Source organism: Sinocyclocheilus grahami, unplaced genomic scaffold, assembly GCF_001515645.1.
Source record: "Sinocyclocheilus grahami isolate Dianchi unplaced genomic scaffold, SAMN03320097.WGS_v1.1 scaffold56.1, whole genome shotgun sequence".
Taxonomy (NCBI): Eukaryota; Metazoa; Chordata; class Actinopteri; order Cypriniformes; family Cyprinidae; genus Sinocyclocheilus; species Sinocyclocheilus grahami.
Window position 1 is genome coordinate 735584 of NW_015505235.1, and position 14143 is coordinate 749726.

The following is a 14143-nucleotide window of genomic DNA, read 5'->3' on the forward strand; positions in this document are numbered from 1 at the left end:
ATTATTAAATCCTCTTTAGACAAGATTATGCAATTGTTTTACTATGCAAGATTATGGAATATATCTATATATAACTTAATTTAATATAATTTATTTATTTAATGTAAATAAAGGTTAAATAAATTTAGCCATCTAAGCATGACATTGTAAGACTTCAGAATCATTGCATAACACTCCACATGCGTTTCCTTGCTATTGCAGCGCATGACAGAAGTTCCTAAACGCATTACTTCATGTCTGTAACCAACAAAAACAGCAGACTGCTCATTTATTACTTAGGTCAATGTGTTTTTATCCTAGATTAGAAAACTTCATATTTAATTGCCCCTCTGGCTCCTCCTCTGTCCATTATAAGTAACTGCACGCACTGATCTGCAGAACCAATAGTAACAGACGTCACTTACAGTGCCTTTCGCACAGCCAATCAGAGAGCGGCTACAGCAGCCCTGTGATTGGCTGAGATTGCGGCGGTGGGCCTTGTCTTGACGTCATTGTCAGCTCAGCCAGGGATTGGTCAGACCTTCCCATTAAAGACATACACACGCCTTGATAAATCATTTTATTTACTAAATTTAAAGTTTTGAAGAGACACTCACAGACCCATCTAGCTTTGTAGTTAAGTGTGTAGCTTTATAGTTATATGAGACCCTGGAGCACAAAAGCAGTCATAAGTAGCACGAGCATATTTGAAGCAGTAGCCAGCAATACAGTGTATGGGTCAAAATGATTGATTTTTCTTTTATGCCAACAATCATTAGGATATTAAGTAAAGATTATGTTCCATGAAGATATTTAGTAAATTTCCAACCGTAAACATATCTAAACTTATTTTTTGATTAATAATATGCGTTTCTAAGAACTTCATTTAGCAATTTTTTTCAACATTTAGATTTTTTTTGCACCCTCAGATTCCATATTTTTAAATAGTTGTATCTCAGCCAAACATTGTCCTATCCTAACAAACCATACATCAATGGAAAGCGTATTTATTCAGCTTTCAGATGATGTATATATATCTCAATAAAAAAATGGACCCTTATTGTGGTCCAGGGTCACATATAGTTGTAAACCTTATAGCTTTTTCGATAAACCAAGACTATCCCACTGAAACGACAGTCACTAAAACAAACTTAAAATTAAATTGCATAGGGTGGGGCAACAGTCCAGAGAAAGTTTTATTGTCTTTGACCATCTTTATTTATTAATGTAATATTTACTACATATTAAATAAGTCAAAATGATTAAATCATAAAATTATATACTCTTGAAAGAGGATGCTTGTCATAAAATTATACATTTAATCTTCTACTACCTCAACAATGGTAGTGTCCTGAAAATAAATTCTCAAATAAAACATTTAAAATAAATAACAGAAGTTCAAATACAATCAAAAACGATTTCAAAACAATAAATGTATTTTCAAAATATCATCATAAACTGCATTACAGGATAAATACAATTAAGAATTTATATGGCACCCCTTGTAAATAAAATGCAAACTAAAGGGGTTAAATAAGAATTTTTTTTTTTTTATCCATTCATAATGACATAATTTACAATTATATTCTTAAAAAAAAAAAATAGTAAAGCAAAACATAAAATTAAGAACTTTCTAATAAAAACAAATGATCAGTATAATTTAATACATTTCTCTAAGACTTTCTGTTTCATCCATTCGCTTTCCTGTAAGCGCCACACCTCGCCCCCTACGTCGAAGTTCCCTTATCCCCTGATTGGTCAGTGCACCAGATTCGGTCCCGCCCATTCTGATTCCGTCATCACCCTCCTCAGCGACGGGGGTTGGTTGAGAGTCCGCGTGGCGGAGAGGGAACAACAGAGCTGACAGCAGCGCGCGACTCCAGTCACTTCAAGGGGAAGATGGAGCAGCACACAGGCGCCGCGGAGTTCAACATCTTGTTAGCTACTGACTCCTACAAGGTGAGCAGAGAGCGGCAGAGAGCCGCAGCCGGGCCCGGTGTGCTGTTGTATGCCGGCGAACCTGTGAGTGAGAGGAAAATGAGGGAAAGAGAACGAGGAATGAAGGTGGTTTCATCCTTCAGGCCGTTAACGGTTGAGTCGGTGTCAGTCAGGTCGGTACCGTTAGGCCGAGTGTGTGTGTGTGTGTGAGGAGAAACGACAGGTACATCTTCATCTGTATTCCTTTTTAGTAGATTATGTGTGTTTATGTCGGTAATAACGGATTAGGAGTGTGAATTACACCTAAAGGGCAAGAGGCGCGGGTCCTGAGGGGAAGCAAAACTGAAAGCACTTGGAAATAAGGAAATGAATGTAACTTATCAGATAAAGCTAATCAGCATTCAGCGTTTCGCTTATTTAAGCGATGTAATATAACGGAGAGATATGATTTTGACTGATAGCGGTGCAACTAACCTACTACTAGACCTAGCCAATTAGTAATAGTCACCGGGATGACTAACGTTACATTTAGTAGAAATTGCTGACATGTTCTGTCCGTTGGGAATTCAAAACTGATCCTAAAATACATTCGATTATTGCTTTGAAAAAAAAGTTTCAAAATGCAACACTTTTAGTGTTATTGTACTGTAAAACAATGAAAGGTGATGTATGATTTTGACATGCATATATTATAAATTGGACCGCACTGTACGCTCTAATGTAAAGAATATGAAATAAAGTCTGTACTCTGTGTAGTGCATACATAGGTCCTTATGTGAAGTCTAACACTGTTATAAGACAAAACTAGTCATTAGAAAAACTGACATTAAGCTACAATAGATTTTTGTCTCCAAAACTAACTTGTTTTCTGTATATATATAAGATATATAAAATACAAAAGTGACCACAGAATAGTTTATTATGCACTGTATTGTAAAATGATTTTATATCTCACATTCGGTAAGCTGCCTGGAGACGTGTAATGTTGTAAAACATTTAAATAACATCAGTTTACACATGAACTTTGGAAGCCCTAAAATACTAAAACTGAAATAGAAACTGAATATACGGTTAAAAAAAAGATTAATCATTAAACTGCAAGATAAATGAACAGTCATGTAGTGAAACGAAATAGAAATTTAAAAACGGAGAATTCTATAGTGCAGCTGTTTAAACACATTTGACAAAAGTAAAACAGAGATGAAAGGTTAAATTCAGGATAACGAAAGGACTCGCACTTGGTAGCAGTGGTACTTCTGACGTTCACACATGCACCATATCTGCCGAGTCTTGCCAACATGTGAGGCAACCAAAATGTGTTGTATCTTCCGTTTAAGAAATGATCAAAAGCAAGTATGTCATAACCTTTAGATCTTTATTAATCTTAAAATATAAATTGTATGCAGGTTTTACTTTGCCGTCCTGAAGTTGTTGCTCACTTTTCACCTCAACCCAGCACTCTCTGTCCTTGGGTCCAGAGTGGCGACATTGACTGCTGTTGTGTCTGTTATGTTGTGGATATGGTCTCATCTCTGTTTAATCAGTGTTTTCTTTCGTTAGTACTGCTAGAGGACGGGAGTGGATGTCTTTGTCTTTTATCCTCCCACTACAGATGTAATAGGATTCTCGTGTTTCGCGTTGAGGCTGATGACACATCCATTTAGCCTTTTAAAGGGATGCTTCATTACTTAAGGATCCCGCAGAGGTCATTGGTGAGTCCGAGATCACGTGTGGAAAATAGCTGGTTGTTCCTTATTTATTCAGTCAACACTACAGTCAGCTTTCTGTGTCTTCTTGATAGTTTGTTGATTTTCCTACTCTTTTGTTTCAGGAGTCAGTTCATGAGTTTTGACCTTGTGATGCTTCTCTTGACGTTTAACATTCGGTGTTTACTCTCCATTCAAGGTTTTGGCTCTGATGGAAACAGGGTGAAACTGTAGAAGCAAGTGACATTTAGAATAAGAGGCGATGAGAAGGAAGTAAAGATGACACCAGGAATGAGAGAGGGGTGTGGTGAAGATTTCATGGTCGAATACATATGGAGTAATGTACAGTACTGAGCAATAGAGAGCATGAGATTGTTCAGTGATCATATATAGTTATCTAGAGACCTGAAAAATGTGTTCAGATTTCAACAGCAACCATCCACTCCCATGAAGCATTGCAAATTACAGAATAAATGGGTGACACTTTCAAACTACGTTGTGTAACACTTTATTTTACGGTGTCCTTGTTACACAAGTTACTTGTACTTAATATTATAATAAAAGCAAAATTACATGCAAGTAACCCAAAGCCAAACCGTAACCATATAGTAAGTACATGTAGTTAATTAATATTACTCAGTACTTAAATATATAATTACACTGTAACAAGGACACCTTAAAATAAAGTGTAACCCTACGTTGTAAATAAGATAAACATAATTAAAGAATTTTTTTCTACTTAAAAATTTCAGGTTTAATTCAGTGCATTGCTTTCTGTTTATTTGTAATTGTTTGTGAAATTTACTAGCAGTTTTAAATTCAGCTCAAGCTGAAACAAAGTTGAAATAGACTCCCAAACTTACCTGTTTTCTATTAAAATATAAACTATAAATATGACTGTTGAATAGTTTTTGATGCACAGTATTGTGAAGGATTCAGAGTTTGTACTGTACCTTGCATTAATTAAAGCATACAAATCTCACCAGACAGCAGTACAACATACATAAATAATATCAGTTTGCTTTACAGTTACTTTTTTCAGTTTACGCAGTTATTTGCACAGTTACTTTCTAGTTACATTTCAGTTACTTTACTGAAAGTAGAAAAACATATAATGGCCCGTTAGTGAAACCAAAAACTAAATTGAAAATTCACACTGTGCACTACTTATGGGAGCTTTTCCACTGCGTGGTACGACTCGGCTCGGCACGGTTTGCGTTTCCACTGCAGTTCAGTACCGCTTTAGAGTGGGCGGGATTATTCACATGTCGTTATAGTTGCGCCGCCTCTACTACCACGACTCCTACAAAAACGTTTTCATTCTGCGTCGCCCCATCAAGCTCTCGCTGGATCCGCTCCTCTGCTATCAAGGAGAGGAACGTCTGTTCTACCGCAACAGACAACAAAACTTTTTGGTTGTTACGAAAAGGTGCACTCGTTCCAAACAGTTGCGTTCGATCCTTCGCTGGCTGTGCTGATTTAAAACTAGCGGTTCTTTTGAGTTTGTGTTGCAAGTTCAGTGACGCAGGTAAGTGACGATTCTCTCCGGCCAATCCGTGATCAGCAGAGTTTACACGTCACGTTTTGGTAACGGTACAGTTCACTTGGAACCTCAACCGAGGTGGTACTAAAAAAAGTACCAGGTACCTGGTACTGTACCCAGTGGAAAACCCCCAAAAAGTGAACCGTACCATGCCGTACCATGCAGTGGAAAAGCGCCATTAGTTATACTTTTCTATACAGTCATAGTTTTTGATTCGACTGCATCATTTGTAACTCTTGTAAAACTTGTACCTCCTCAAATAGTTTTGTTGCACATCACAGTTTGTAATGTGATTCATCTCGGAGCTTGATGGTTCATGGCCTGAATTTTTTATTGAGGAATCGTTTGAAATCCCTGTGGAGAAAATTAATCTGTAAAGTCCTTGGCTGCATGTGCACGCTCTGTTGTGTGTGTAATGTTGATTGACCAATCGATCATGAGCACATTAACTTTAGCATCATAAAGGGCATTCGCTGGGTTTGTGTTAACAATTCCATCTGGTGTTGCATCTTTCCCCTTTTATCCTCAGTTGTCAACATCACAATCACATGTTTGTGTTGTCCAGGAGATTTCAGGCCTTTACTGACTAATTGCTCAGCTTGGGAACATCAGATCAGGTCAAAGCACCTGCACTATCTGGATTGTTCAGTTTTACAACTTGTTTACGGTGTTTCACTTTCATTTCAGTTTGCCACACCTTAAAATAGCTCCTTATACAACCTCCGTGGCTGTTTGCCTTGATCTGAAGCCTATTCTGTGGCATTGCAGTGTCCTCCATGCACACAGCCAGTTGTTGCGCATGCCTGGACCGCATGCAGCTGTTGACATGAACGGGCTATTCCAGAAGGGAAAGGGCCTCCAGACCCTAGTGGGACCTCCTCGGCTGCTGCTCCACAAGGACTTCTGCCCTTTGGGAAAGCTGGAGGGAAAAAAGCTGCATGAAATTTGCTCTTGGAGTGCAGGGAGCAACCACAGTAGCTGTCAGGCATAACCATGAGGGTGTAACCTTTCCCAGGCTGGCCCGTACACAAGGGAGCAGCCAAACAGTGCCAGGGAAAGGTCAGCATGCACAAAATATCAGAAGGAAGCTTAGTAGGTTGTCTGTTTGATATCTAGTGTAACTGTTACTGTAGTTACATTCTCAGCATAGAATGTATTTATATCACAAGTCTTTGAAGAGCAAGAGGGCAAACAGGATTTTTGTTTTGTTTTGTTTTTGAAGAAAATGTTGCTTGTGCAAAATTGTGCAAAACAAGTAAATAATCTAAATAACTACAACCTTTTGTTGCACAAAACTAGTTCTTGTGTTAGAAAGGCTCAAAAAATCCCAAACACAGAATGATGTGCTTCAGTAGTGTAATCTGAGTGCATTCCCCTTTCACAAGTACATAAGTGTTTGATTAGAAATAGTGCAGGGTCTTTTTTCTTTTGCAACTTTTAAAGGTGAGGTATGTAGTTTCTGTGCTTCTGGTGACAACTAGTGGAAAAATAAAACAAACAACCATTGCAAATGCTCCTCACACTTTTACGATTGTTCTTATCCTTACAATATCTTACCATTTTATCTGGGGCTTGACAGTAAAGGGCTAACATGCATAGCAAAAAAATGTAGTTTATCTTACCGGTCGAGGAGAAAACCCAAACCCAAATTCCATCAGTTCTCCATCTTGTAAAAGTGTTGTCTGTCTCTACATATTTTGGTATGTCTTTGAATTTTGGCTTACACTTCTGTAACAAAATCTGAATTTCCTTTCCCGTGTAATGCGTGAGCTGATTAAACAACCTCTGGCTCAATACTCAATATTTCTGACTAAAATATATATTTTGCTGAAATACTTGATGTTAGACAATAACTGTGACACATGTAGAATTTTAAACCTACAAGTAGGTATATTTTTATGATAGCACTAACTGTAAAGTGACTGTAATGAGGTAATCAAAATAGCTTAATACAGGTCTGTGCTTTTGTTCTTATTTATTTTCACTTTTAGTTTAGTGAATTTAACTTCTGCTTTAAAAGCATTATTTTTGTTTTTAGATTGTAATATTACAGTGTTAGAATAAAATGTGGTTTTGACCCTTTTTTGCACACAATATATAGGCTTTAGGGATGTTCATTTCGGTTAATTTTCCCGACCGACAACCGTTACTTGTTATCTGAACATTAACCGTTAACTGATAAGATTAGAATAATAAATTGGCATTAAATAAAAATAGAATGGATGAGTGTCTGTGACCCATTAAAAATACAAAACAATTTTTTTTCACAGGTTTATTTTAACGTGCAAACAGCAGCATACAGAGCAACAACAGAACCTGGATTCACACATCGTCAAGATATCACGCACCTGCAGTGCTTCTGAGAACAGAGAAATCAGAATAAAATAACAAATAAAAAGAATAAAATAAATTGGCCTACACTACAGGGCTCCAGACTAACATTTGAGAGCAGTGGCACCAGCGCCACTAAGTTCTACAGATGGTGGCGCCAGAAGCAGATTTGGTTGCGCTGGGGGTGGTGTGTGGGAGTATTAAAATATAGATCATTTAATCATAAAATTATTATTGTTTTGCAATAATAAGTGCAGTTACTAATAATATTACATGTTCATTTCTTGTTTATTTATACAGATTTGACAGTAAAGCTCTAAGCTTGAGTTAAGATGCATACACAATTTACTTTTATTAACAACAGTAACAGGTGCAAAATCAAATTTTTATATAGAAAAATTATATATTCCACTCTTATTAAATGTACCATTATTCTTCTAGTATATGGAACTGACCAACTTCAGTGATTGTGTGATTTAGTAGCAAATTGAAAAAAAGTTAGTTTTTCAAGGCACTTTGTGCCTTTTCTTCATACACAAAAAAAGTGTAAAATTCTGACCAAATCTGATTTCTTGATGATTTGATATTTTATAGTAGTGATTTTATCATTTCAAAATATAGAGAAAAAATATAAATGTATGACTAATAAGCCAATAAGTGCTCCTCTGCTGCCTTCTACTGGTTATAATTGTGATTTGATGTATTTTTTTTACATTTTACATAAGAGTTTGTATACAACAAAGTATATTTTGGTCATCCCATTAAAAATATCATTCAAACTGGATCATTTTAGAGCTTTAAAGTGTTGGAAATAGTTGTGTGAAATGCTTGAAAGTCATTGAAAATTTCTCTCTCAAAAGTAGGGTTGGGTATCGTTAGAAATTTTCCGATTCCGGTTCCAGTTTTGCCTAACGATTCCGGTTCCATTTAAATGAACCATTATTATTTTTTTACTAGTTTACCTTAATTTAATGTAGTGTGGCTGGAAGGTAGTAAGTAATGTTGAGTAATGCATGTGCTTCAAAGCTGATGTTTTTTACACTATCAGTAACATTTTGCTTTTCAAGCAGGAATAAGCTGGTTGGCCAAATAGTCCCTTGAGGGCTAAGACGCTTGTTCATTTCCCTAAATTAATGAAATATTATACTTATAACCATGTATACACACACACTGCATAAAGCCCCTATTTTACAAATAATAATGCAATCAGGAGATGGTGTGATGCAATGAGTGGTTTCCACATTTTTAAACATTTAAAATGCATGAAAATATTTTCTATCACTTTGTTTATCCCTCTTGAAATGACCTGTACACTAAATAATCTAACCCTGATACTTGCATAACAATAGCAGTCTATTTATTTAGTGGTCCAAGTTGAAGTCAGTATGTATATTAATGACAATATGGGACAAATATAATGTAATTTAGTGCCGGCAGGAGCTGCGTGCTGCCGGTACATGTACAGTCAGACAAAACAATGTGCACATTTATCAAAGACGCGAGTGTGCGTACAGTCGTGGAAAACGATGTGTTCGGCAGTTAAAGACGCGACGCGTCTGTGGAGTGCGCGTCATGGGAAACAGTGTGCTCAGTAATTAAAGAGGCAGGGCGGCGTTTCTGTTATTTGGTTATTTGGTGAATTGAGAGATAAAACTTCCTGGAGAGACGCTAACCAGCTAAAACACCTTTTGAGATGCACCTCCGTCACCCAAATGATCATTTTAAAGGCACCACTGCTTAAAAAAACATTATAGAAGCAATTTTCACTCAGACATTGCTAGTAAATTTCACAAATAAATGGCTAATAGCTCATTTGAGGTGCATGATTTGATGTATCATTCTTTTCCATATCAATAACGGTGCAGGACGAGCTATGTGTCAATGCTTAATACTTAGTGTCAGTTAGAATAATAGTAGTGGTAATGTTTGCCTAATAATGTGTGTAATATGTTGCTGGTGGTCTTGAATTGAATGGCAGACCAGCTAGAATCAAACCCAACAGCTGTCTAAATTACAGGAAACTATGTGGACACAGACGCACCCAGGCTTGTTGACATCCATTACCATATTTGCAACGTTAACACCGTCGTGCCAGAGGATTTTTTTTTATTTTTATGGTTCTTTCAGTTTATGAATTGTATGTAACATGTTGTAATTTCTTTCTTGCAGGTCACACATTACAAACAGTATCCACCCAACACCAGCAAGGTGTACTCTTACTTTGAGTGCCGCGAGAAGAAGACAGACCCTGCCAAGCTCAGAAAAGTCAAATACGACAAAACGGTCTTCTATGGGCTTCAGTACATTCTCCACAGATATTTAAAAGGTACGTTGGACATGGCTGTCATTACTACTTGAAGTTGCAAATGGAAAACGCAGCCTTGCTGGTCATTTTGGGTTGTGTTCTCGCTCAAGAATGCAGCCTGACCTCCAAACTTAGTCATACAGTCAGCCCGAAAAATAATAACATTGTTTATTCCAATGGGAAAAAAATGACTTTCTCGTGATGGAGCCTGGGTTAAGTGACCAAACTTGATGGTAGAGTTATAGGCTAAGAATATAGCGGTTTGAGTTTAAGACGTGTGAGTAGCAGTCTGGTTTGAGGTTGTTGTTCTCACATGCCGCTCAAATTTGCCACATTTATAAAGGAATTAAGGATTTCATGGTGCGCTGGGGTGAAGGCTTTAGAAATTGTGTGATGGGATAAAACAAGACAATTGAACATCTGCTCTTTCACCCACAAAAGACAGCTGCCCGACGCAGCCCTGGTCACAGATTAAGTCTGGATTCTGCATAAATACTCAAGTTGCATTACTTCTGTTTCTGTTGTTATCTCTTTTTGATCTGCTTGAATTTTACTATTTTTTTTCCCTAAATCTCAAACCTCAGAATTTGTTTTGCAGATCATTGCAGCCTTTTGCAAACTTGATACTGTAAGAACTTTTTAGATTCAATCAGCGATTGTCTTCATAGTTTTTCCATACTTAAATTACAGACATTTTGAGTAATTTTATACCAGTGTTATTTTAATATTATTGAGATGCTTTTATAGTTATTAATATTTTGAATCAATCAATTTTTATATTGTATGTTTTCATTAAAATTTTGGTTAAAGTTTTAGTAATTTTGTTGTAGTTTTGTCATTTTTAGTAGGCTTTGTTTATTTTATGAATTTTGTACTTTTTGTTTATTTGATTTTAGTTTTAATTTTAGTTATTTTAGTACATCAAGTTACCAAATCAAAACTAAATTTCTCATTGATAAAACGGCAAAATGGTGCTTTGGCAAATTTTCTAAATTTTTATTTCAGTTAACGTTTATTTTGCTTCAATAATAAGTAACGAAAATGTATTTTTAATGGTTTTAGTTTCACTTTTAGTTAACTATAATAACCCTATTTACACAAAAAATGTTTTGAAGTCACAGTATCTGCTATAGTAATACATTAAAATGTATTAAAACACAAGTAGAGCTGCTGTTTTATTTTTGAGGATGCTGTGCTTTTAAGACAGCACTGGTGGGACAAAGCTACACGGTGAGCAAGGAAGAGTCCCTTAATGCAATAAAGCAAGGATGTAGGAAAATGTGCATTTTAACACACACACACACACACAGGGACACACCAACCTCTCTCTTGTGTAGTGTCTTTTTATTCCTGTATTGTTCAGCCACTTCCTTGAGGTGTGTGATACTCTCGTTTCACAGTTGTCCTGTCTCTTTTTGGGCTCACAGGACAGGTCGTCACACGAGAGAAAATTCAGGAAGCAAAAGAGGTGTACCGGGAACACTTTCAGGATGATGTGTTCAATGAAAAAGGATGGAATTACATTTTGGAGGTATGGAGAAGCTCACCTCTGTGCCATTTCTGTCTGTGCTGAATGTTTTGTCCCATCAGGGATGTTCAGTCATGTCTTTGATGTTACATCACTGCAGAAATACAACGGTCACCTGCCCATCGAGATCAAGGCTGTGCCGGAGGGAAGCGTTATCCCGCGTGGGAATGTGCTGTTCACTGTAGAAAGCACAGATCCGGAGTGCTACTGGCTCACTAACTGGGTAGAGGTGAGGCACGACCCTGAACTGATCCCTACAGTGTATTTACATTCATTTAACACTAATCTAAAGCGATTAGATTAGTTTAGATTATTACTTTACATTCTAGGTTTATGTTTTGTCAGTATATGAGTTTGATTTTCATAGGAATACATATCTATGGCTTTAATTTCCATTCTCTACCAGTTAGGATGGATCGGGCCAGCATAAAATAGTTTAGGTCCATTTGACTGATCTTATTATATGTTGAACATTGTTGTTGAATTCTACTGATTTAAACAACATCAAGGTAGCGTTAGCTATCCATAGATGGATAACATGGATATAAATCTATCTTAAATTGGCTCGTGAGAGTCTAGGAATGATTAAAAATGATTCACAAATCAGTAATGTTTTACACTACATGGCATTGTTGTCCAGCAAAAGTATGTTTAGATAGATAAATAGCTGCCATGGAGTTACATTATAGCTTGTTTTTTAATTAATTCCATTTTGTTTTTCCCTAAATTTAGTTTTGATGTTAATTCCATTTAAACAGAATATTCAAATTCCATTAATATTTCTGGATTCAGTTTTAAGTGGTTTAATTATAAATTATAAAAATTCATGAATCATGTCTAATATAATAAATTCTATAATTATAATAATAATAATAATAATTGAATAAATAAATAAATATATATATATATATATATGAAATAAGGCACTGTGAAATCTCTTAATTTTTCCCCTAAATTCTGTGTTTTCTGAATGAATTCTGTTTTAACATTTAAATTATTGGATTCAGATTCTGGATTCAGGTCGAGGGGTATAATTACAATTTAATGATCAAAAATCATGTCTAGTCAAACAAATGTATAAAACAAATTATTATATTAATAATTTAATATATTTGAATATGATTTTACTGATGGTAAGGCATTATGAAAGTATGAAATTCACAAATTCTGTGTTGTCTGTTTGAATTTTTCCTGTATTCTGTTTTATGATTTAATACAAATTTATCATCAAAAATGGTGGAAGTCAAATGAGTTATTATGTATCATGTTTGTGCCAGTGAAAATGTTGGAAAATTCTATGAAACTACTGAGCCAACGGGAATATTAAAAAAAAATTTAATCTATGGAGATTATTATTCCTGAATCCTTGAAATTGCATTACCATTTTAACACTGTTGTTATGTTTTTATATAGAATATACACTTATAAACTAATCATCTTTAGCTATTTTACTGATTTGTTTTTGCATTGACCCAAAATATAATTCATGCAGATCCAAATAGGAATAATTCAGTCATGATAGTCTAAATTCTTTAGGCACTGTATATTAGCCACAGAACACACAAATTTCATGAATCACTAGTGGAGTAAACAGTAGGGTGCCCATTTTGGCAGCACCATCCTCCTTTGGTTCATAATTCAGAGGAATTATATATAATTAGGCGTGCAGTTTACATTTCTCACAGTCATGACTACAGCGTTTTCCAAACTTTCCATATGACGGATCGGACGATTTGTCAAACGTGCTGTAACAGACTGTGCAAAAAGCGACATGTCATGCCACACGACTTTCTTCTTAGGATTTAGTGGCAAACCTGCTGAGTCATGCTGACAGTCTAACATCCAGCCACACCTGTAGTCGTCACGAAATACTACACCTGCCACCAAGGGAACAATCGCTTGCTTCTTTTACTCTCTGCATTTTGAGTAGGGCTGCACGATAAATCACATGCAATATTTATTGCGCATCCTTTCAGTAAAGCTGGTTCTGTAATCAGCGGTAAATCTCCATCACATGCGTGCTTTCACATGGAGCAGCATGTTCTACACAGAGCCGTTCTTCACTGACAAGCTGCGCAAAACCACGTTCATATATGCAGCCCTAATTTTGAGTCATTTGTATAGTCAAATCAGCTTTATTTGAGTTCTTTTACAGATGACTCAGAGGGCTTTGAATGTATGGCAAACATGTTGTCATGCTTAGCTGGTAAATTTAGTCTGTCTGTGTGTGTGTGTGTGTGTGTGTGTGTGTGTGTGTGTGTATGCCCTTGGCTCTCAGTACACACTGTCGCCACCTATCTATTCTCCAGTGATTGCAAACACGCGTCTGCTTCCTTAATGATGACCATGGGAAGGCACTGATGCTTACGAATAACTGAACTGTTTGGAGACTTTTCAGACTCACAAGGCGACAGTTAACTGATAATTAAAATATTTAGTATAAGCTTCTCTTAAACCTTCATCCTTTGTCTTGTGAGAGTGGAGAGAGTCACATGCTGGCACATTATAGTTTGGCTTTACAGTCATGTGACCCGGTGCTCACACTAGTGACCCTGGCAGTTTGAAGCTAGTCTCTGATGGCAGGATGCACATCTGAGCACAAAGACCGATTTTGGGCGGTGTTGATCCATGACTCAGACTTAATGACATTATGTATGAAGTTTAATCACTGAAAACCCACAGATCAGTGCGAGAAAACAGTTTGGATCACTTTGCAGCCATCAGTCAGATGACTCCAGTATTAATTGTGCTAGCTTGCAGATTTTAAGTCAGTATTTAAAGGGGTCATATGATGCGATTTCAAGTTTTCCTTT

At 36.4% G+C, this 14143-nt stretch overlaps 1 protein-coding gene across 1 annotated transcript in view; it reads left to right on the forward strand.

The window, feature by feature from the left end:
• The first annotated feature begins 1753 nt into the window (after positions 1 to 1753).
• Positions 1754 to 14143, forward strand: part of nampt1 (nicotinamide phosphoribosyltransferase 1) — a 23050-nt gene continuing 10660 nt past the window's right edge. The window contains exons 1-4 of the mRNA XM_016270303.1: positions 1754 to 1938; positions 9667 to 9823; positions 11230 to 11333; positions 11431 to 11559. Coding sequence (XP_016125789.1) covers positions 1879 to 1938; positions 9667 to 9823; positions 11230 to 11333; positions 11431 to 11559 — 450 coding nt within the window. The 5' untranslated portion in view covers positions 1754 to 1878. The remainder of the gene's footprint in view (positions 1939 to 9666; positions 9824 to 11229; positions 11334 to 11430; positions 11560 to 14143) is intronic.